General features: G+C 42.6%; 1 protein-coding gene across 3 annotated transcripts in view; it reads left to right on the top strand.

Moving 5' to 3' along the window:
- Nucleotides 1-22,668, top strand: part of KCTD19 (potassium channel tetramerization domain containing 19) — a 2,598,446-nt gene that overhangs the window by 893,532 nt on the left and 1,682,246 nt on the right. For all 3 annotated transcript variants that reach the window (XM_078669086.1, XM_078669084.1, XM_078669085.1), the window contains one exon: nucleotides 9,509-9,728. In XM_078669086.1, coding sequence (XP_078525212.1) covers nucleotides 9,509-9,728 — 220 coding nt within the window. The remainder of the gene's footprint in view (nucleotides 1-9,508; nucleotides 9,729-22,668) is intronic.

Genomic DNA, 22,668 nt, shown 5'->3' with positions numbered 1-22,668 from the left:
TCAACAGAGTCAGCCGTTGTTGGGCGTTGGTGCCTTGTGGCCGCAAGCCTTGTCAAAGGGTGTTCTGCCCCCTGTGGATTTAGCCCCTGCGGTACCTGCAGCAGTTTTTTCAGCCCCCCTTGTGGATTATGCTGTCGATAGCGAGGAGGAGGATGAGTTGGAGGTGGTAGACTTTGCATGCAGTAATCAGCCCGCACTTGGGGAATTTTTTGAGGAGGAATGCGAGGATGGCCAGGTGTTGGAGTTTCCTACAGCGGTTTATTGCACTCAGAGAGCTACACAGAGAGCTGGCAGCCTGGCAAGGCGCACGCAGATGCGGCAATATGCTTTGTGTGACTTAACTGAATCTGACAAGGTCCCGGTTTCGTCAAGGCACAAGCCTTCGGGGAATGGTTCTGGGGTTGCCATGGTACCGGATTCTGAGGAACAGTTGCATGGGTCAGCAGATGTAGCACCTGTCTTTCCTTTGTCTCGCACATCTTTTTCCCATCCACAGGTCCCATTTGAATCGGCTTTGGGTCCGCAGAAAGGTCAGTGGGTACGGGTGGAGCACTCTGCCCCTATGATGCCTGGAGTGGGTATTCGTGGACAAGTTCCGGCTGCTTCTTCTGGTAAGTTCACGGCTTCTGTCACGAGCGGACGGAGGTTGACTCAGCGTTCGCGAGCCACGGCAGCACCTAGCACCTCGGGAGGTTTGCGGGCAGAACAGGTACTTGTTCCTGAAGGGCTACCTTTTCCGGGTGAATCAGGTGCGGATTTTGGTGACACGGCCAGGTTGACAGAACTGTTACCTGTGTCCAATTGGGAGACATATGATGGGGGAATTGGGGATGGAGTGAGACCGGGTACCAGCAAAGACATTTTTCAGTTCAATGTGGCAAAGGATCATCAAGAAGATGCTTTAGACTATGCTGATGATGATATGGTGGTGGGAAATGTCTTGGAAGGAGATGATGCTTCTCTTTTGCAGATTCGTGGACGCCCAGCAAAGGGCGGGGTTCAAATAATTGTTCTAGTTTGTTGCAGGAGTCAAGAACGGACTCCTCTGTGGTTCCTGAGCGGAATCCAAGCTTTCAGCGACGGGATGAACTTCCAGATTTTTCCAAGCGGGCGGCCCAGTTAACTTCAGGTGAGCCTCGATGGTGGGCTGCTTGGTCTGAGCCGTCTGTGGATCCACAGGTGGGTGGGGGGGTGAGTCGGTGGGTAATGACACGTTATGCATTGCCAGAAGGGAGACTGGTTTGGATTTTCCACAGGTATCTGTTCCTTCAGGATCAGCAAGTAGTCGTGTCATTTCGGGTGGAAGGGATTCTATCATACTGCCTTCTCGGAGCGGCAACGTTGTCTCATTTAATGTGTCTGTCTCTAGTGATAGACATAAGAAGCTGCCTTATATGGGTTTGGCCATGCCGCTTGGTATACACCTTTGAGGGCCCCCGTTGAACTGCGTAGTGGGGGGCGCGTGGCATCTCTTTTGCTCCTCAAAAGGTTTGTGGGCCCCGTCAACAGAGTCAGCCGTTGTTGGGCGTTGGTGCCTTGTGGCCGCAAGCCTTGTCAAAGGGTGTTCTGCCCCCTGTGGATTTAGCCCCTGCGGTGCCTGAAGCAGTTTTTTCAGCCCCCCCTTGTGGATTATGCTGTCGATAGCGAGGAGGAGGATGAGTTGGAGGTGGTAGACTTTGCATGCAGTAATCAGCCCGCACTTGGGGAATTTTTTGAGGAGGAAGGCGAGGATGGCCAGGTGTTGGAGTTTCCTACAGCGGTTTATTGCACTAAGAGAGCTACACAGAGAGCTGGCAGCCTGGCAAGGCGCACGCAGATACGGCAATATGCTTTGTGTGACTTAACTGACTCTGACAATGTCCCGGTTTCGTCAAGGCACAAGCCTTCGGAGAATGGTTCTGGGGTTGCCATGGTACCGGATTCTGAGGAACAGTTGCATGGGTCAGCAGATGTAGCACCTGTCTTTCCTTTGTCTCGCACATCTTTTTCTCATCCACAGGTCCCATTTGAATCGGCTTTGGGTCCGCAGAAAGGTCAGTGGGTATGGGTGGAGCACTCTGCCCCTATGATGCCTGGGGCGGGTATTCGTGGACAAGTTCCGGCTGCTTCTTCTGGTAAGTTCACGGCTTCTGTCACGAGCGGACGGAGGTTGACTCAGCGTTCGCGAGCCACGGCAGCACCTGGCGCCTCAGGAGGTTTGCGGGCAGAACAGGTACTTTTTCCTGAAGGGCTACCTTTTCCGGGTGAATCAGGTGCGGATTTTGGTGACACGGCCAGGTTGACAGAACTGTTACCTGTGTCCAATTGGGAGACATATGATGGGGGAATTGGGGATGGAGTGAGACCGGGTACCAGCAAATACATTTTTCAGTTAAATGTGGCAAAGGATCATCAAGAGGATGCTTTAGACTATGCTGATGATGATATGGTGGTGGGAAATGTCTTGGAAGGAGATGATGCTTCTTTTTTGCAGGTTCGTGGACGCCCAACAAAGGGCGGGTGTTCAAATAATTGTTCTAGTTTGTTGCAGGAGTCAAGAACGGACTCCTCTGCGGTTCCTGAGCGGAATCCAAGTTTTCAGCGACGGGATGAACTTCCAGATTTTTCCAAGCGGGCGGCCCAGTTAACTTCAGGTAAACCTCGTTGGTGGGCTGCTCGGTCTGAGCCGTCTGTGGGTCCACAGGTGGGGGGGGAAGGAGTCGGTGGTTAATGACACGTTATGCATTGCCAGAAGGGAGACTGGTTTGGATTTTCCGCAGGTATCTGTTCCTTCAGGATCAGCAAGTAGTCGTGTCATTTCGGGTGGGAGGGATTCTATCATACTGCCTTCTCGGAGCGGCAACGTTGTCTCATCTAATGTGTCGGTCTCTAGTGATAGACATAAGAAGCTGCCTTATATGGGTTTGGCCATGCCGCTTGGTATACACCTTTCCGACATGACTAAACAGCGTATTTGGCGACATGAATTTGTGGATGTTTTTAAACTTTTGCATAGGGACATTCAAGCTAAAGAAGGTTCCAAGGAGGAGGAGTGGGAGATTGCTCGAAGGCCACGGGTTACTCGTTCCATAGAGAACTGGACTGCTGCATTTTTAATTTATGCTAGTGTGTATTGTGAAAAATATCAAGACAGGGCGGTGTCTTTATTTAAATATAAGGATACCATCCGCAAAGCTTATTTGCAGTTTGGGGGGTATGCATGGCTGAATTATGATGAGGAGTTTAGGGCGCGGGTGGGTTTGTTTCAGGATAAGCCATGGGGTGAGGTGGATCAGGAACTTTGGCTCCAGTGGATGTCGGCTTCACAGCCTAATGCTACCCTTCACACAGCAAGTGGTTTGCCTATTACTTATCGGCCCTTTCTGCAGCGTCCCGCCCACACAGGGGCGGGTTTGGTTGGGAGGGGACAACTGCCACCCTTAGGTGCCTGTTGGAATTTTAACAGAGGATCTTGCATTAGACATTTCTGTAGGTTTAAACATGAGTGCTCCCAATGTGGTGGAAAACATGCCGTTACTCAATGTTTTGCCCAACGACCTTATGGAGGACCAGGGAATGTCCAAAGAGGGGGAGGGGGTGCGTTTTCAGCAGTTATGCCAAAGGGCTCCTACACCCATTAGGTTACAGGCTTTGTTGCCATGGTTCGAGCTTTACCCGGATTATGAGGCAGCATCAAAAATATTTTGGGGTTTTCTGGAGGGTTTCAGAATTGGTTATCAAGGGCCGCGTTCTTTGCGATGGTCGGATACTTTGAAATCTGCCAAGGAGCTCCCTCATATTGTTCAGAAGAAGTTGCTAGGTGAATTACAAGCTGGTAGGATAGCAGGACCGTTTACACAATGTCCCTTGGCCAATTTGATCGTGTCACCTTTGGAGGTGGTGCCCAAAAAATTGGCTGGTGAGTACAGATTAATTCATCATTTATCATTGCCCGAGGGTCAATCTGTTAATGACTATATTTCTTCTTCTGATTCCAATGTTTCGTATGCGTCTGTTGATGATGCACTCCGTATGGTGAGAGTGGCTGGAGTTGGGGCTGAATTTGCTAAGTGCGATGTGCAGTCCGCTTTTCGTTTGATCCCGATACATCCCACAGATTTTGAGCTTTTGGGAATGTATTTTGATGGCGCCTTCTATGTTGATAGGGTACTCCCCATGGGTTGCTCGATTTCTTGTGCCCTGTTTGAGATATTCAGCACTTTTTTGCAATGGTGTTTTATGCAAGTTAGTGGACATCAGTCAGTTTGTCACTATTTGGATGATTTTTTCTTCATTGGCGAGGCACAGCCAGGTCAGTGTAGCAAGGCAATGCAGTCTTTTCAAGGTTTGGCAGAGGTTTTTGGTGTACCGCTGGCTCCTGACAAAACGAAAGGGCCTTGCACTCAACTCACATTTTTGGGGATTGAGATTGATACCACTGGCATGGGCCATCATTTCTTGAAATTCGTTCATTTTTGCTGGAAATTCTGGATAAGACAAAGATTGAGCTCAGGCAAATTCAACGTCTGCTGGGCTATCTCAATTTTGCTTGTCGGGTGGTGCGTGCAGGGAGGACTTTCTGTCAGAGGCTTGGCATGGCAATGTCTGGGGCCACCCTTCCGCATCATCGCGTTAGGCTTTCCAAGGCTGTCAAAGAAGATCTTAAGGTGTGGTTGAGATTTTTGGAGGATTTTAATGGAGTTTCTATCTTTTTTCTGGAAGACAACACGATTTGGCAGATACAAATTTTTTCTGAGGCTTCTGGTGAGAATGGTTTCGGCATTTTCTGGGAAGGACGTTGGTGTACGGAGCCTTGGCCGAGCAGTTGGTTACAGCAAGGCCGCAGTATTGCCTTTTTGGAACTGTTTCCTTTGGTGGTGGCTTTGTTGGTGTGGGGGAAGGAAATGCGTGACAGATGTTTGTTGTTTCACATAGACAATTTGGCTGTTGTTCACCTTATAAATAATCAAAGGGCGAAAGACCTGCGGGTGCTTCAGCTGTTACGGCATTTTATGCTTCAGAGTTTGAAGTACAATATTGTGTTCAGGGGCCGGCATATTCCAGGGATCGATAACTCAATTGCGGATGCTTTGTCTCGTTTTAATTGGCAGAAATTCCGGGAGTTGGCGCCAGGAGCGGATCTCTGCAAAACTGCCATTCCGCAAGACATCTGGGTCCTGGGGCACTCCGAATAACCGACCTGGTTGAGAACTCTATTGCGCCTTCCACCAGACGCAGTTATCGTCAAGCCTGGTTTGAATATTTATCTTTTGCTGAATCTCACAGAAGTTCAGGGCTGGTTCCAGGGAGCAGATCTTTTATTTTGCAGTTTGTATTGCATTTGATTAATAAAGGTTTGTCACACACTACGATTGCAGGGAAGATGGCTGGGGTTTCCTTTTATGGTCAGTTGTTTTTGGGGCAGGATTTAGTTACAGATGTTCTCTTGAGGCGAATGCTATAAGGTTTTAAGAAGGAGCGTTTTCACCCGGCGCGTTTGCGGGAACCAATTACCTTTGACCTTTTATGTGACTTATTGGGGCATTTGCCCGTTTGTTGCTATGATTCTTGGGTTGTTTCACGTTTTAGACTTTGCATGATTTGGTTGTTTTTTGGTGCTTTTAGGGTTTCGGAGTTGTTGGGGCTCAAAGGGCAACTGGGATACATTCCGGGGCCATTCAGATTCAGGAGGGCGTTTTAAGAATATGGTTACGTTGTTCCAAGACGGATCAAATGGGTAAAGGGACTTGGATTTCTTTGCACGCCAGTGGTTTGGAAGGGTGTTGTCCAATCGAGGAGTGGTTCTCTTTGCTTCGCTCGCCTGAATTTAGACATGGGCCTATTTTTATTCACCGGGCGGGTGATAACATTACCAGTTTTCAGTTTTTGTCGGTATTGCGAAAAGCATTGTCATTAGCTGGGAAGGACCCCTTACTTTTTGGGACGCATTCTTTTCGTATTGGGGCAGCGACCGAGGCTTACAACTTGGGCTTTGGTTGGGAGGGTATCAAGAGGATTGGTAGGTGGAAGTCGGGGTGCTGTGCTCGTTATGTTAGGTTGTAAGTTTATATGCTGTTTTAAGTGTCTGTTCTAACCTCCATTTTTCTGTCTAGGTCGAGTTTACTATTCCTTGTCCAGGGGAAAAAACACCACATGGCTGGTGGGACACTCTTTTATCAAATGGGCAGCGTTTTTTGCGGAAAAGCAGATCTGTGGCAGAGAGCTCGGTCTTCCTAGCAAAAGGCATGAACTTGTATGGAACGGACAAGGTGGGATGAAATGGTCCCATTTGTTTCCTTTGTTATCAAAGTTATCTTCAGTCAGAGGCCTTCCAAATCTCCTTATTATTCATTTAGGTGAAAATGACCTGGTACAACTCTCTGGTTTATCCATCTTGAAACAAATGCAACTTGAATTGGCAGTTATCAAAGAAAATTGGGCAGGCACTACTGTGGTGTGGACGGAGTTTATCTATCGGCACCATTGGGTGGGAGCGCGAAATCAGGCTGCAATAGAAAAGTCTCGTAGGAAATTAAACAGGGCGATGAAGTGCTATTGCAATACCTTGGGTATCAAGGTTTTGTGCCATGCAAACATCGCAGGTAAGGATATGGATCTGTTTCGTCAGGATGGGGTTCATCTTTCTGACTTGGGTCAAGCCTATTACTTGTTGGAGGTGCGGGAATTTTTGTCTGGTTTCTGGGGTGACAATCTTTGGTGCGCTGCTAAACGTGAGATTTAATTCCAATGTTCCTTTTACTATTTTAAGGGGAGGGGGGGTTGGGGACCAGGAAAACTCGTTGGTTTTCCTGGGTGGCGCTTTTTTGGGGGATGGGATGGTCAGGAGCGGGCTCATCCTCCCCAATGGGTTGGGGGGGGACGAGAAAATGGAAGGAGGAAATAAACCAGGGCATTGTTCTGTTCATTGGGGAAATTGCGGATGCAAGGTTTGTGGGGAAGTTTTAAATGCTGGTATTTAAAGGTTATGCATAAAGAATGTTTTTAATGTACAATGTTGTATGGCTATACTGTTTACCTGTCTTAAATAAAGTGACCTTTTATGCTAAGAAACCTTTCATGGTATGGATTGTTCTTGTTGCGCGATTGACTGTGTTCTTATTTTAGTGGCAGTCCTGTTAAAACTACAGATTTATCGCAGGGCATGTAGATGGCTTGATAGTAGCCGTGAAATTGGGTTGCTGGTACTATCAGAGTTCTGCAAAAGGAAAGAAAACAGGACGCGGAGTAACGGTAAGGCAGGCGGCTGGGATGGAAGGCCGGCTGATAAGCAGTGCGTTATACAATAATTACCTGCGAGGTAAAGAGTGCCTCCTAGTAATCTTGCATCGCGCAGCTGATGTGGGGCCGTAATATTTTTAAATGGCTGATAGTGCTGTGGTTCTGTGGGGATGAAAAGTACAGCGCACAGTTAACTACACACAGGCGGCTGGTGTGAATAACCGGCACAAGAGCGCTACATTGCAGGGTGATTACCTGAGGGGCAGTAAATGCCTCCTGATGATATCGCACTTTGTGGCGATATTGCGAAGCTGCAGTCTGCTCGATGAAAAAACGGAAGACCAAAGGGTCTGGCCAATTTACATATACTATCACGTAATTGGTCAAGAGCAGAAGGCTGGCTGATCTTAAAGGTGCAGCTGAAAGCTGCTCACATATTACAAAGGTGGAGCCGGGTGTGTCGGTATATTTAAAGACACAGTAAAGAGGTTGCTAACATTCTGTGTCTCCTGTTGGTGGTTAATAATACAGCAGTGATGAGAGCCAGAATGGGGCAGTTCTCTGTGGGGTCACTGGGACTATGTGGGGAGGTCCAAGTGAAGAATGAGATAGAATAAGATGAAATGATAAGACTCATATATATGAGACTAATATGAAAACGACAGAGTAATGGGCTAACTGAAATGCTGTAGGCGTTCCTCTTTCACATGAGAAACATTCTTCTGTTATCTGAAGTTCTCAGAACTCTAAATCATTAGCTGTTTCTGTGTTTCTACATTTTAAAATGTCGTGTTGATTCAGTACAAATTATATTCTACTACTACACACATTTAACATTTTTGCAAATTAAAATCACTTATGACAAAATCTCAACTAGTCAAATGAAAGCAAACTTTAAATTAATTGTGCAATGTTTCACATGATTTACTAAGTAGAAAGCGTCTGACTAAAGCCGGTGAATATCAAAGCCTCATGTTTTCATTTTGCAGCACCAAATTTCTGTGTGTCACTTTTTAAATGCAGTTTTATGTCTAAAGCCCAAGACAGGTTTGCCATCAGGAATGTTTAATTCTATAGGAAAAGTTTATGCTCTTTCACCTGCAAGTAGCCATAAGACTTCCCTACACCTGGCTAAGGGCCGACGTGACATAGCCTAGAAGACAGTCTCATAAAATATTAAACGTACTGCTCCCATTACTGGCTAATGTTGATTTGCATACAATGATCTATTTTTGAGTGTGGTAAAATTAAAGTACTTTTAATTTCGTCTAAAATTTAGGAGCATATTTACGAGCCCCTTGCGCTGCCGGAGCGCCACTTATTGTGACGCTCTGGCAGGGTAAATCACAAAATAATATCTATGATGCCACGCAAGCCACTATGCGGGTCTCTGAATGGCCTCATAGATATCGAGTAAGGCAAGCCAGTGCAAATTGCCACGTTGCCTTACTCTGCGCTCAGGAGTCGTTCCATGGGTGTTGCAGTGAGTTTTCTCATGCGAAACCCATGGATTTTGACACTTGTCCAGATTTATGAGAGCATGTAAACCTGCGAAAGTGCCAACACCTCACGCCTCCGGAGGTGAGGAGTAACAAGGAGAAATACATTTATTTTGCCTAGTTGTTTCCCCTTTTTATGTGTGCTGCATTCTGCAACACACATAGAAAAAGGAAAACACCTCTTAGGATTGTTTACGGGCAGGCAGGTGGCCCTCCCTGCACAAAAATTATCCTGACTACAACACAGGCACCCTTGCACCATGGTGCTTGCGTTGGTGCTAGGCCACTAAAAATGCAACAGCATGGTGGGAAAGAACAGGAAAGGACCGCATTACATATATATTCGGTGCATTCCTGCCCTTTCACTTTGGCGTAGGACAGTACAGCAAGCTGACTTGCTGCGCTACACCAAATCACCATAAACAAGGGCCTGAGATTACTGACTGGGCAGTTTATTTGTATCACTTAATTTCGGTTCAGTGCTGAGTTTCTAACCCCACTCCTCTTGGAATAAGCGTTGTGCTACTTGACTTTGCCACTCAGAAAGTCAAGTGCTAAAAGGGTATATTTGAGAATCAGTTTTGGACCCAACAGTAAGGCTAATACCGCGTTTTTTCTTTGTGTAAGTGAGAGTGGAGTGCATATTTGATGTTGGTCTCCTGTGCGAAGGCCTGATGGTTGCTTATGCAGGATTCACACTGTAGTGCAATATTGGTAACTTTGTATTTTTCTGAGTAATGTTAATTGCTATATGGTTCTTTTCTAACAATTTGGACTTTTATTTTGTGCAGGGTGCAGCAGTAGGGAGGGCTCCATAATGCATCAATTTGGACAGGGTGCACAGATTAAAAACATTGAAGTTCAGAAAGCAGCAAAGCCATTTTACATCATGACGCTGGGTCTATTGGTAAAATACCCCGATTCTGCTCTGGGGCAGCTCCATGTCGAAAGTACAATAGATGGAAATAAGTTGTTTATCTCTGGAAATGGTGTCCTCTTTCAGCATGTCAAGTAGGTTCACATTCATTCATGCAGTCCTACAATACATTGTGTGCATTTTCATTGGTATTCTCAGTTTTTAACTTTTTTTGTAATCATCATAATAGATTGAGATTTATGTCAGTCAATTGACAATATGTATTGCTATAATAGATTTTTGTAAATGATCAATAGTAGTATAATTCAGAGTATAGCTGAATAGCATTATTGTCACCACAAGTAACAATTGTTAAGGGGAAGGGCACTCCTGTTGCTGCTTCTCTGTTTATCCACGAATATAAAGAGAATCTACTCAATGCGTGCTACTGAGGTGAGTGCAATGTCCCAATTGCGCCTGAAACGTGAAATTATAACCAAGCTAGAACGCTTGTCCTCTGTGCACTGTTGCTTGTCCCAGCTGGGTATACCAAAAATTCGTCTTATTTAATTTTTAGAAAATTCACACTTAGTTCAATTTGAATTTTGATCAATATCTTTTACTGAACGTTGATAATCCATCAGGACATTATTACGATTCATAACATCCAATGTGCATATACACTTCATTCCTTTACGAATCCAATATATCTATGTTTCATAGAGACTCAAATGCCCAATGCATTTCGGGCCCCACGGCCCTTCGTCAGGGGCTGTACCTGAAAGAATATAGAGTAAAACATTCACTTAAATGGTCAAATCTCCAATGACAAGGGTTACAGTCTGTAGCAACCTCAATACATTAATAACACCTTCTCATGCTAGAAAATGTTATGTTGTCATAAATTCATGAACACATGATTTAAATGCATAATGATCAACAGAAATGACATCAAAATCAATAACGTTATGCTCAAAAAAGCTGTTAATGCTGTGAGAAACATTCGCATGTGTATTAAAGAAACATATGCAGTGCTCAGAAAAGAGGGAAGAAAGGGAAAAAAGTGAGAGAAAACGATATGGTTGCCTAGCTGCCACATGATAAAAAAGTTCCTGAACTATAGATACAGACGACCAAACTTGCTTCTCAGTAATTGCTACTAGAAAATGAAGAAAACGTGCTAGTGTAACGCAGGACTGACCTTTGATGCGAACGGTGCTCCATTTTCAAGTAAAAATGTGCTTCGGTGTTCGATATGCCCTGTGCCTGTAAAGCGCAGTTAAAAATGACTACCTGCTGTTTGGTAACAAACGTATCTTAAAGTATGCCTAAAAAAAACGAAAACGATAACACAAAAAAGACCAGAATCACACACCTGTTTTCCAACGGACTATCCAACGGGGCCAGTTTCACCTTAGAAAAATTTATTCCGTGCTACTCGAACGCGGCGTGTGCCACTGTTCTATCTAAACAAACAGAAATGGAAATCAATATAAATGAAAGTTCCGCGTTCGTAAGTAGGTTTAAAAAATAGAGGGCGAACCCACCCCAACATCCCCACACGGGTGAAACGATTATCACCAAACATAATGCAGACTGCAACACCATGAACGTAATTTACGCAATAAAATGCCCGTGCGGGCTATTGTATGTAGGAAAAACTGAACGTAAAGTCAAAACACGCATTTCTGAACATAAAAGTACAATTCGCAACAAGAACCCAAACAGTAATTTGGCAGTACACTGGGAGCTCAACAGACACACAATTGCTCAAGTCAAGTTCCAGGTTCTTGAAGTGGTGGCACCCAGACCCGGCAAAAACATTACCAAATGTTTACTTCAGAAGGAAGTTTTTTGGATTAAACGCTTAGACACTCAGGATCCCAAAGGGATCAATGACAGAGTTGATTTAGGATGTTACTTGTAAATACTGCACCAAAGCCGAGAGCATGTAAAGCCAAGTTCGGTCGTCTGTCAAACATGTTCACTGATTTGATCGTGATTCATTATTAATGATGACTGTCTGTTTATTTGTAAGATGAACAATGTGAGTTTTTTTCTCTTTTTTCTATTATCACCATTATTTTGATGTTTTCTTTCATTCATCATTCCTCCTGTTTATTTTTCTCATTGTGCCCTAGTAACTAGTTCAGTCTATCCACGACACGCTACAAGATGGCGTGTCATTTCAGTTCACTTAGAGCTACCGTCAATTGAACGAGTCCTGTTTCTATATCCATGCAACCCATTATATCACGTCATGTGAAAGATGGCCGTTTGCACCAGGCGTCCTCTTACATTCCGAGGGGTTCTATCCACGAATTACGGGAACTCTGTCGGCTTTCAGCAAGGTACGGCGGCCCACTTCCAGTGGGTGGGTGGGTTCGCCCTCTATTTTTTAAACCTACTTACGAACGCGGAACTTTCATTTATATTGATTTCCATTTCTGTTTGTTTAGATAGAACAGTGGCACACGCCGCGTTCGAGTAGCACGGAATACATTTTTCTAAGGTGAAACTGGCCCCGTTGGATAGTCCGTTGGAACACAGGTGTGTGATTCTGGTCTTTTTTGTGTTATCGTTTTCGTTTTTTTTAGGCATACTTTAAGATACGTTTGTTACCAAACAGCAGGTAGTCATTTTTAACTGCGCTTTACAGGCACAGGGCATATCGAACACCGAAGCACATTTTTACTTGAAAATGGAGCACCGTTCGCATCAAAGGTCAGTCCTGCGTTACACTAGCACGTTTTCTTCATTTTCTAGTAGCAATTACTGAGAAGCAAGTTTGGTCGTCTGTATCTATAGTTCAGGAACTTTTTTATCATGTGGTAGCTAGGCAACCATATCGTTTTCTCTCACTTTTTTCCCTTTCTTCCCCCTTTTCTGAGCACTGCATATGTTTCTTTAATACACATGCGAATGTTTCTCACAGCATTAACAGCTTTTTTGAGCATAACGTTATTGATTTTGATGTCATTTCTGTTGATCATTATGCATTTAAATCATGTGTTCATGAATTTTTGACAACATAACATTTTCTATTATGAGAAGGTGTTATTAATGTATTGAGGTTGCTACAGACTGTAACCCTTGTCATTGGAGATTTGACCATTTGAGTGAATGTTTTACTCTATATTCTTTCAGGTACAGCCCCTGACGGAGGGCCGTGGGGCCCGAAATGCATTGGGCATTTGAGTCTCTATGAAACATATATATATTGGATTCGTAAAGGAATGAAGTGTATAGGCACATTGGATGTTATGAATCGTAATAATGTCCTGATGGATTATCAACGTTCAGTAAAAGATATTGATCAAAATTCAAATTGAACTAAGTGTGAATTTTCTATAAATTAAATAAGACGAATTTTTGGTATACCCAGCTGGGACAAGCAACAGTGCACAGAGGACAAGCGGTCTCGCTTGGTTATAATTAGATGGTTACAAAGGCCACCAACCTCATTTGACTCCTGTTACACTTGAAAAATTGATGATGCATAAAACTATCTCCCTCACTTCAGCAAGACGTTTTGCAGGGTTCAATTATCTTTCCCGCTTCTTCAATGTATACATGTAAACTCTTGCTTTCATGCAAAACCACTCTAAAATCTCATATCACTAATGCTTCAAAGATACTTAGTCCTTTCTGGAAATGTTACCTACTAAAGATGGCCCAAGTCCTCAATAATATGCAGTCATGGATAGTATACCACATCTTAAGCTGAACCTGGTTAAAAGAGAGTTTCCCTTGATCTCCACTCCTAATTGCTCTATTTGAATTCAAACTTGAATCAATGCTCTCACAGTACTTAACTGCAGTCCTTATATTGTGAAACATGCTAAACGTCAAGGAGTTATCTTGGTCACATATCTTAACCTACAAGCACACATAAACTCAGTGGCCATTGGAGCACAAGTTCAACTCAAACTCCACCAAGGTTTACAAACTTTCAGATATGGATTTCAAACACATTGTTCAATTTCTTGTGTGCTTGATATTGGACTATAATAGTTTCTTACATTTAAAACTGCACCTTGTTCTAGCATCATCTACACATTTTCTGCTTATGTACCCCAATTGCGTTTCATATATTTATTACATTTCACAAAATTTGAGTGCACATTTTTATTTCTAAATGCACATTGCATTTAGTGTTGTTTGCACATGTATAACATTCATTTGTTTTACTATAGTATGAATAACAAGGTCTCGATGATTCATATTTATATATTCATGTGGTTTATAAGGGTTCATAGAATTATGTGAAGGTACAACACAATTAGTATGTTAATTATTGCATTTGATATAATTCAATATGAGACCTGATCTTTTCAAAATCATTCGAGAAGTGTATTTACACTGCCTACAGATAAGTAGAAGGCGGAGAGCAATCGTTGACTTACTGGGAGACTTGGATTGAGCAATCAGGAGCTGTTAATATCCCCTGAGGGGCACATGCAGGCACCTCGGAGGTAGCCTGGCCTTTTCGGCTTGTTGTGGATGACATTGATCTGAGCACAGAGATTGACATTGATCTACTTCATACAGAACAACAGATATATGGGTGAAAGGTCACCTAGGAAACTCGCACAGGCCTTTTTGGTGCTAAAACAGGTTTGCCAAAGGCAATATGTTGCGGGTTGGAGAAATGTACTCTAAACTTCTTTCAATAACAAAGTGTCAATGTGCCATGAAGTGCAGAAAGTGTTAATCACCCTTCTAGTGAAAGTCATTTCGAAAATATAAATAAAAACTATTTTAAAGTTTTTCAGTGCACACATAAGGGAAATTGTATTCACTCAAATTTTTCAATCCAATTGAAAAGACTTTGGGGAAACTGGTAATTTAATTTTCTTGTTCCTATTTATTGGGATTGTTCTGGGTGTTTCATGTACCCAAAGTGGGGGCATGCAAATTCTGTTCTAATGGTCTTTCTTGCCCTGAGGTGTTTTATAGCTCTTGGCCCTTCCTTTCTTGCCCATGCACAGTGGTGGCTGTGAACTTTTTAAGTCGTGGGGCGTACTGAATTTAGTTACACATCTGAGGGAAGGGAATTCACCAAAACGCTCGTGCGTGCACCGGGGCCCGACAGAGGGGACATGAGTAACTGCTTCAGATAATCCATAGTTTCCTAATCAGAGCAGAACCCTCTCTGGAACACGTGAATCATTCACGTGTTCCAGAGATGGTTCTGCTCTGATTGGAAACTATGGATTATCTGAAGCAGTTACTCATGCCCCCTCTGTCGAGCCCTGGCCCCATGGCCGGCTCCCATTACCTGAAAATAGCACTGCAGTGCCCCAAGCGGGGAATACCATGTGCCCACGCCTATCACGGCCAGCATGACGGGAGGGGGTCCCAGGAGGGGGGGGGGTTAATTTAATTTAAATCAATTTCAAAAAAGAAAAACTTACAGTGCCTCCGGGCCGGACTCTTGTGTTGTGCCTCACGCCTCCCGCTCTCTGAAAACAGCAAGCAGTAACAGGTAGCCTCCCTCCTTCCCCAAAGCCAATCACAATGCTGCAATGGCAGCGTTGTGATTGGATAGGCCGCCGTCTTTACAGGCGTCTTAGGGGAGGCCGTTTTTTTCATGCAGGCTGCGCTGCAGCCTACATGAAGAAAGTGGAGAGTGCTATGACTGGCTTGGCCGGCCCTGGGGCCGGCCAAAGAGTCAGCGCCCATAACATTGGGCTAGCCACTCCTCCCTGAACCTCTCACCTGCCCGCCCACAACCTGGCAATCAGGCATACCCTTCTGCTTTCTCGCAGTACGCAAAGCAGAAACGTAAAATGGTATTTATACCATTTCACGTTTCTGTTTCTCGCACTGCAAGAAAGCATTGGGCCAACGCTCCAACGCCCACGTGGTGGAACCACCACTGCCCATGCAGTCTTTGATGTGTTTCAACTCTATCTACACTTTTTCCCTCGAGCAGGTAGTAAATGTGAGTTAATATGTCTCCCAAAGCAGCAAATACCTGTGTGTTTTTTTGCATTCATTGTGCACCAAGCATGTTACCTCCCATTCCAGTAGTTTCAACTCAGAATGTACAGTTAGGAGTGGAGGTGCTAATCAGAATCCGCAATGCAGACCCCATTATCCCACCTCTTAATTCTGGGCAACTCATGATGAAGCCCACAGTGCAGCAGTCTCACACCCCTTACATCACATTCAAACTGTTCACCTACTAGCACATCAGATTTTTTTCAAATATTAAATATGTTTATCGAGACATTTGTCCATAAATCTCCAGATACAGATATACACAAAAAACAACAAACAATAGATTAAAAGTCATAAATAATCACATTTAAAAAACATTTTAAATACTTATACATTAAAAGATGCATTTACACAATTTTTAAACCGAGCAACACCAAGGACAACATCTTAAAAGTTCATATTTGCTAAACAAAAATACTAATTGCGAGCTGTCAAGAGTGAATCCCATGTTTTACCAATAAAGGTTTTAAGAACCTATGCCAACAACTGGAAAATCATTCATCATATGACAAAAAAGGCACGTTGTATTAAAATAACATAGACACAATCCATTTCTTTTCTCCACAATTGCACAGAACACTGGAACTGAAAGCACTGGAAGACAATTTGTATATGTATCTCAAATGACGGACTGCTGCAAATTCACCCCAGAAATAGAGCTTTATTTCCTGGAGAATAACTCGAATCATCGAGCCCATTGGAAGATTGACAACAAGTTTCCAACATAAACTTTGCAGTACTTGCCCACACATCAAAGCTGTCTAGATCTATTACCTTGGATCCATAAACAACTATTGGCAATATTTTCATTTCCATGGGCTTCATTAAAGAAAAAAAGGCAAATCCCTCAAACCAGCAATTAATTTTTACTAGAGAGCCCGTGGTTTGCAAAGCTCTGTTTTTTACAGGATTTTTATGATGTTTCTAATGTAATGTTCTACTAAATATTATGACCAAATACATTTAGGACCCAACTTCGTCTGCTTTACCATTGTTTAAAGCCCAGGAATGATTTAGTTATTTTAACCAAAAAGCATTTTTTATTTTTTTTTTAAATTTACAGCCATTAAATTAGTGCTACAATATTCAATTGAACAATTAAGTTTGTGTGGTAATCCCGCCCCTGTATACAAGGATTAGATTATCTAAATTAAGCAGCCACTCTACGTGGACCTTTTTAATTTTCGGTGAGTATGACTTAGTACAGCATAATATTTCAGGAAAATTAATTAAGTAAATCCCAAAAGACAGGTGGGCCAGCACACTTTCATGCCACAGACTACTATATATTTCAAGTCATTTGGACTGTCCACCAGATTAACCAAGCTCTATCTGGGCCCAATTTATGTATCTATGCCCTCAATTAAAGAGAGTAGACATGGAGTACTTTCCACAGCTCCAATTTATTTCACAGTCAGCCTCCGTCCACTAAATAAAAAGTTGTGCTGAAGTCAACAAAGTAAACACAACTGGCCAGAATTGTGAAGAGCTTTCACTGCGCTTGCATCACACAATTTGATGCAAGGCAATGCAAGCCCTTAAATCAGATTTACTATGTTATGTAGAGGCACCCTGCATGGCATAGTAAATCTGGAGTAACGCAAGGCAGCACAACTTGCGTTATTTTGCACTGGAAAGGCATTTCATGGGTGGAGCATGCGTGTTCCCAAGCTTCCACCCGTGGTTTAGGCGCATTCCCATATTTACTTACACTAGTTAATCTGGATGTATACAAATTCCACACCTTCCCAGGTAACATGTAAGGAGGAGAAATATCTTTACTTATCCTTGTTATTTCCTCAGTGCACATGGGCTGCATGCCCCAGAGGATTGTTTTTTTTGTTTGGTTTTTAGTTTGTCCTCATATAAGACAAGAGTCGTGGAGTGCCTCGTGACCTTCCAGCATGGATCATGTAGCAAAGGGTCAAACCATGCACACAGTCTGCAAAGTCTTGAGCCTGATTGTCTTGGTGTATTTTGAGTGACCAAACCTGAACAAACAGAACTCTCCTCCTCCCAGGAGTTTTTTAATGAATGCATGATAGAGAGGAGAGAGTTGTTAAAAGCCTCTCATTAGTAAAATTCTTACATTTTTCAATTGAAACATCCAACAGTATCATGGAAAGCTATCCTTTTATCAAGTATGCACTAACACAACTTTCTTCAGGCAATTCTTGCTTCTTTAGGACTCCAAATAAAGCTAGCCAATTACCCTGTATATTGCTAAACCATTCTGCCCTAAAGATCAAAGGTAATGTATTAAAAACTAAACTTCGGAAGAATCACCATTTTAATGAAGTTGTTTCTATCCAATATTGGGAGTGGGGGGTACACCCATGAATACAATAGTTTCTTAGGGCCAGATGTTCGACAGAAAATAGCATGGGCAAATGGGTTTGCGACCGGTTTGTGCATGCAATTTTCCTCTGGGACATATACTAACACTAGTTTGCGAGTCACAAGTAATTTGCGACACTCAATTTAGTGTTTTGCGACTCACTATTAGGAAGGGGCATTCCCTTTCTAATAGTGACTCACAAACCATGTACGAAGGTTTTGCGACCGCAATTGAGGTCACAAAACACTCACAATTCACCGCACTCTTCAGGAGGACCCCTTCCCCTGTGAAAATGCAGGGGAAATTTTTTTTAGGGGCCACTACCTGCCCTTAAAAAAATTAAACAAAAACATTTTTTTTTTTTAATGCAGCCCGTTTTCCTTTAAGGAAAATGGGATGCATTTTTTTAAACTGCTTTATTTAAATGCAGTCTCAGACCTGGAGGTCTGCTGAGCCCAGCAGGCCACCATCCCTGGGAGGCCCAGCCATTTCCGATAGGGTAGCAAATTGTGAGTGCTTCATTTATATTCATGAGGCTCGCATTTTGCAACCCCATTGGGAATCGCAATCAGTGTCTCAGACACTGTTGTACATTTTAAATTGCAACTCGCAAATTGCTACTTGCAATCAAGCACAATTTGCAAGTCGCTATTTCAAATGGTAGTACATCTGCCCCTTAGTTTCTAACAAGAGGCTGATAAAGTTTATTTGGGCACTTTACCTAAGTCTTTCACCACTTAGTATCTGATTTCTTTCTTCTCCAAGGGATTTTCTAGTGAGTCATTCCAGGTCATCAAGTACATTTTCTGTTGGTTAACTAAGTGACCAGAGACCTCCCCAGAGTCATTTAAAACATTTAGAATACCAGGAAAGGAGTTTTTAAAATCTTGCTTGTATATTAGCAGGTTATCCGCCTAGAGCGACACTTTTTTTACACAATCCTGATATTGGAATGGGGTGATCTCTCTTACCCTAATCCAACTTGCTAGGGGCTCGATATGATGGTTAAAGAGTAAATCAGACAGGGACAACCCTGTGGAGTACCTCTTCTTATCTGAAATTGCTTCATTATATTTCTGTTAGCTAATATCCTTGCCATTGAGGCTTTGTAAACAGCTCTAATTGCTCTCAGAAAGTTATCTCCTTGACCATGTTGTTTTAACTTCATATAAAAAGAGCCAACTACCCAGATTGCAAGTGTTATCAGCAGCAAAAGTCACAATGGTGAAAGGGAGGTTAGAATCCAGTGCTACATATATTGCACTCACCAGGTCATGGGTTAACTCAAATAGTTGTCTGCCTTTCATGAAGCCCTTTTGATCTTCATGCACAATTACCCCAATATCTTTCTCCAACCTTTTGCCAGAATTTGAGTATAAATCTTATCATTGTTATTCAGTAATGATATTGGCCTATTCAATTCACAGACTGTTGGATCTTTATATAGTTTAAATTATATTAATTGTCACCTCATCTTATAATCTTAGTTGGGTATGACCAGCAACATATATTTCATTTAATAATTTAGTCAAGAATGGAGTGAGTTCTTCTCTCAGTTCACTAAATACTTTGTATAGCAATAAATCGGTCCAAAATGCCTTTCCCCCTATTTGGAGCCTCTATGTGCTCTATCCACTTCCGCAACACTTATTTCCTGATTTAAACACCGTTTCTGGTCTGTCTGCAGCGCAGGTGGAGGGTCCTCTCTAAGCCAAGTAACTATTTGTTCGTCTGTAGCCTCGGAGTTTTTGTGATACAGATCCTAAGAGAATTTAACAAAAGCCTACTCTCTATCATGTTCTTCTGTCCACCCTGGTCTTCCAAACCAGCAATTTTCCACAGCCTTCCCCTTGCTCATGATGCACCAATTTGCTGGCCTCGGACTTTCTCCGTACTATATCTTGTAAATAATATGTTAGTTCTCGTTTCGCATCTTTAATTTAGTTAATTAGTGCTATCTGTGCCTGGGGATCGGTACCATAGATCAGATATTTTGGGTACCCCTCTATTTTCAACTCCAGTTCTCTCATTTTTTGTCTGTTTTCCCTCCTCTTCTATACCACATAGCTGAGAAGCCTCCCCCGAATAAAGGCTTTACACTTGTGCCATATAATATGTAAGGTGGTGGAACTGTTTTTTACTGCAAAGAACCCAACTGTGTTGTTTTATAGTTGTTTAATAACCAGAGGATCCCCTAGTAGAGACATGTCTAGTGTCCATCTGGACGGGGCTGGATTCTTGTTTATCAGAAAATCTATATTCACGGCAGAATGGTCTGATAAGTGTTCTGTTTGATGTACTATTGATTTTACTTTTGGTGCCAGCTTTGCATACACCAGAAAGTAGTGGATCCAAGAGTCATGCCCCTTCCTGCACAAAAACAATCCTACCTGTAGCTCAGGGTGCCTTGCCTGTATTGGCACTAGGCTGCACTCTGTGCATCAGAGGAGATGGAGAGCAGGAATTCACCATATCTTAGTAGCTATGGCACATTCCTGCCCCCTCCAATTGATGAGGTGCAAGAAAGCAAGTTGTCTTGCTGTGTTGCTCTGAGTTAAATCGTTGTAAATCTGCTCAAAGTCTTTGATGTAGCTCCACTAACTTCTTCACTAAGAGTCAGAGACCCACGTTTCTAGATGATGTAACAAAATCTTAGCAAAAACCTAAGAATTAGTATCCATTAGACCTATTAATCTATATTTCCTTACATTCATAGCATTCTCGTTTCTGAGGACTGGTTTGATTAGAGAACCATGCCATGAATCAGGGAAAAGCCATTTTTGACAAATCCATTGGAAGCATGAAGCCAGAGTTAGTGGCCGTTAAATTCACATTCATCTTTAAAATGATTGCAGGGATGTTGGCTGGATCTGCTGCACTAGATCATTTTAAAACTGTAATAGTATCTCGTGTTCTCTGTACAGTGAAAAGGTTCACCATGTCTGGATCATGGGAAACATCCTTTACAATGCAACTTTTACCACGCAGTGCTGTTACATCGCAACTTTTACAACACAAACCATTACAACGCATTGCGCTGGGGGGCGCTCTAGGATAGGGAATAGATTTTATTTATTATCCAACACCTTCCCTACTATCCACGGGGACTGGAGTTGGAATAGTAAATTAAACTATTCACTATCCAGCACCCCAAAGCGCTATGCGTTGTAATGGTATGCGTTGTAAAAATTGCAATGTAAAACCATGCATGGTAAAAGCATGCGTTGTAATGTCATACATCCCTGGATCATTACTCGAAAATACAGTGGTACCTTCACTTTAAGGGAACAATATAAATTATTCAAATGTAAAGCCTATTGGTACTCCAAATCAACAGAAACCAGAGAGCTTAGAAAAGACTTAAAAGAGGAGTTTACTAACTGCCAAAATGTTTTTATTACCCTTCCTATATGAATTGACACATTAAATCACATTAAGTATGAGAAAAACCAAGTGTTTTCCCTAAGAATATTCTTATATTTCATTTTCACTGTTTTGTAATGTAATCTGATGAGTGGGTATGGGATAACTCCTAAAAGCTTTCTATAGTTTCCGCTTGATTTCTTTTTAATTTTGACAAATTAAGTCAAACCAATTTCTCTGAGGTCTACATACTAAATCATACCCTTGACTATTTGTCACCTGGAGACATATTTGAACATTTTACAGTGTGGAGTTCTGGAACCTTTTATCATCTATCATTTCAAAGTTATTTACAAGATTTTCAGATGCCTGAAAGTCTTTTAATGTCTGCATATGAAAAGCGTCCAGCTGCATGTTGAGGCTTCTGACAAATTTGACTTTACAAGGCATAACTCAAGTCACTGTGCAGGACATCTCCAAGGAGAGAGTGGTTAAAATAGGCCAATGACCACTACCCTCCCATGACTGTGACTTTGAAGTTTTCTGAAGAAACAAATAGGTGTGCTGCATTGATCACAAAAACAATTGGGCTTAACTGATGACAGGTGTAGAATGTCTGCCTACCTGGAGAATTGGAAGCAAACCGTCCTTTCGGATAAACCATCCCAGTTCTTGCCGTCCAGCTGCAGATTTTCTCATCAGCCTTAGTGCTGAAGCAGAAGTAAAAGACAGATGACGGAATGCAGTATGCCTCCAAAAACTCTTCCAAATATTCATCACTCACATAAGGTACCAGTTTGAAATTAAAATAATTTTTTGCACATTAGAGTTGTCAGAAATTGGATTAATATTTGGGGTGGGTGATGACTCACTTGAAGGAATAATCACAACCCTTGTCAGGGTAAACATTAAAGTCAATAAATTACCCTGAACTCTACCCCCTGGTTGCTATGGCACAGAGCAGACAGGCTTAACGTAGAGCAATGTGTAAAGTATTTCTGCATCGTGGGATCTTCATTGATAGTCATAAACCATGAATAATTCTGTGCTTTTTCCTAATCTGTATAATGTTCAGGGTATAAACCCTGATTGATCCGCATGCACCAGCTGTGGGAGACATGGGAGCAGACTATTCGCAAGCACCTGGCTTATGATTTTGAGGTCTACCTTCAGTATAGAGATGGGTCTATCTGAATTAGGGATGAACAAGTCTTTTCCTGGTTTGGGAATCATCACTATCAATGCTTTGTGCATTGACCTCAGTCGTTCACCCCTCTCTCCAGCTTCCATAATAACTTCCAACAATCTAGGAACCATTACCCCTACGTATTCCTTTTAGAATTCAGCCGCAGGGCCATCCTTACTGGGAGATTTATCAGTTTTCAAGT

This window comes from Lissotriton helveticus, chromosome 12 (assembly GCF_964261635.1).
Source record: "Lissotriton helveticus chromosome 12, aLisHel1.1, whole genome shotgun sequence".
NCBI lineage: Eukaryota > Metazoa > Chordata > Amphibia > Caudata > Salamandridae > Lissotriton > Lissotriton helveticus.
This window is presented reverse-complemented; position numbering and strand designations above follow the sequence as displayed.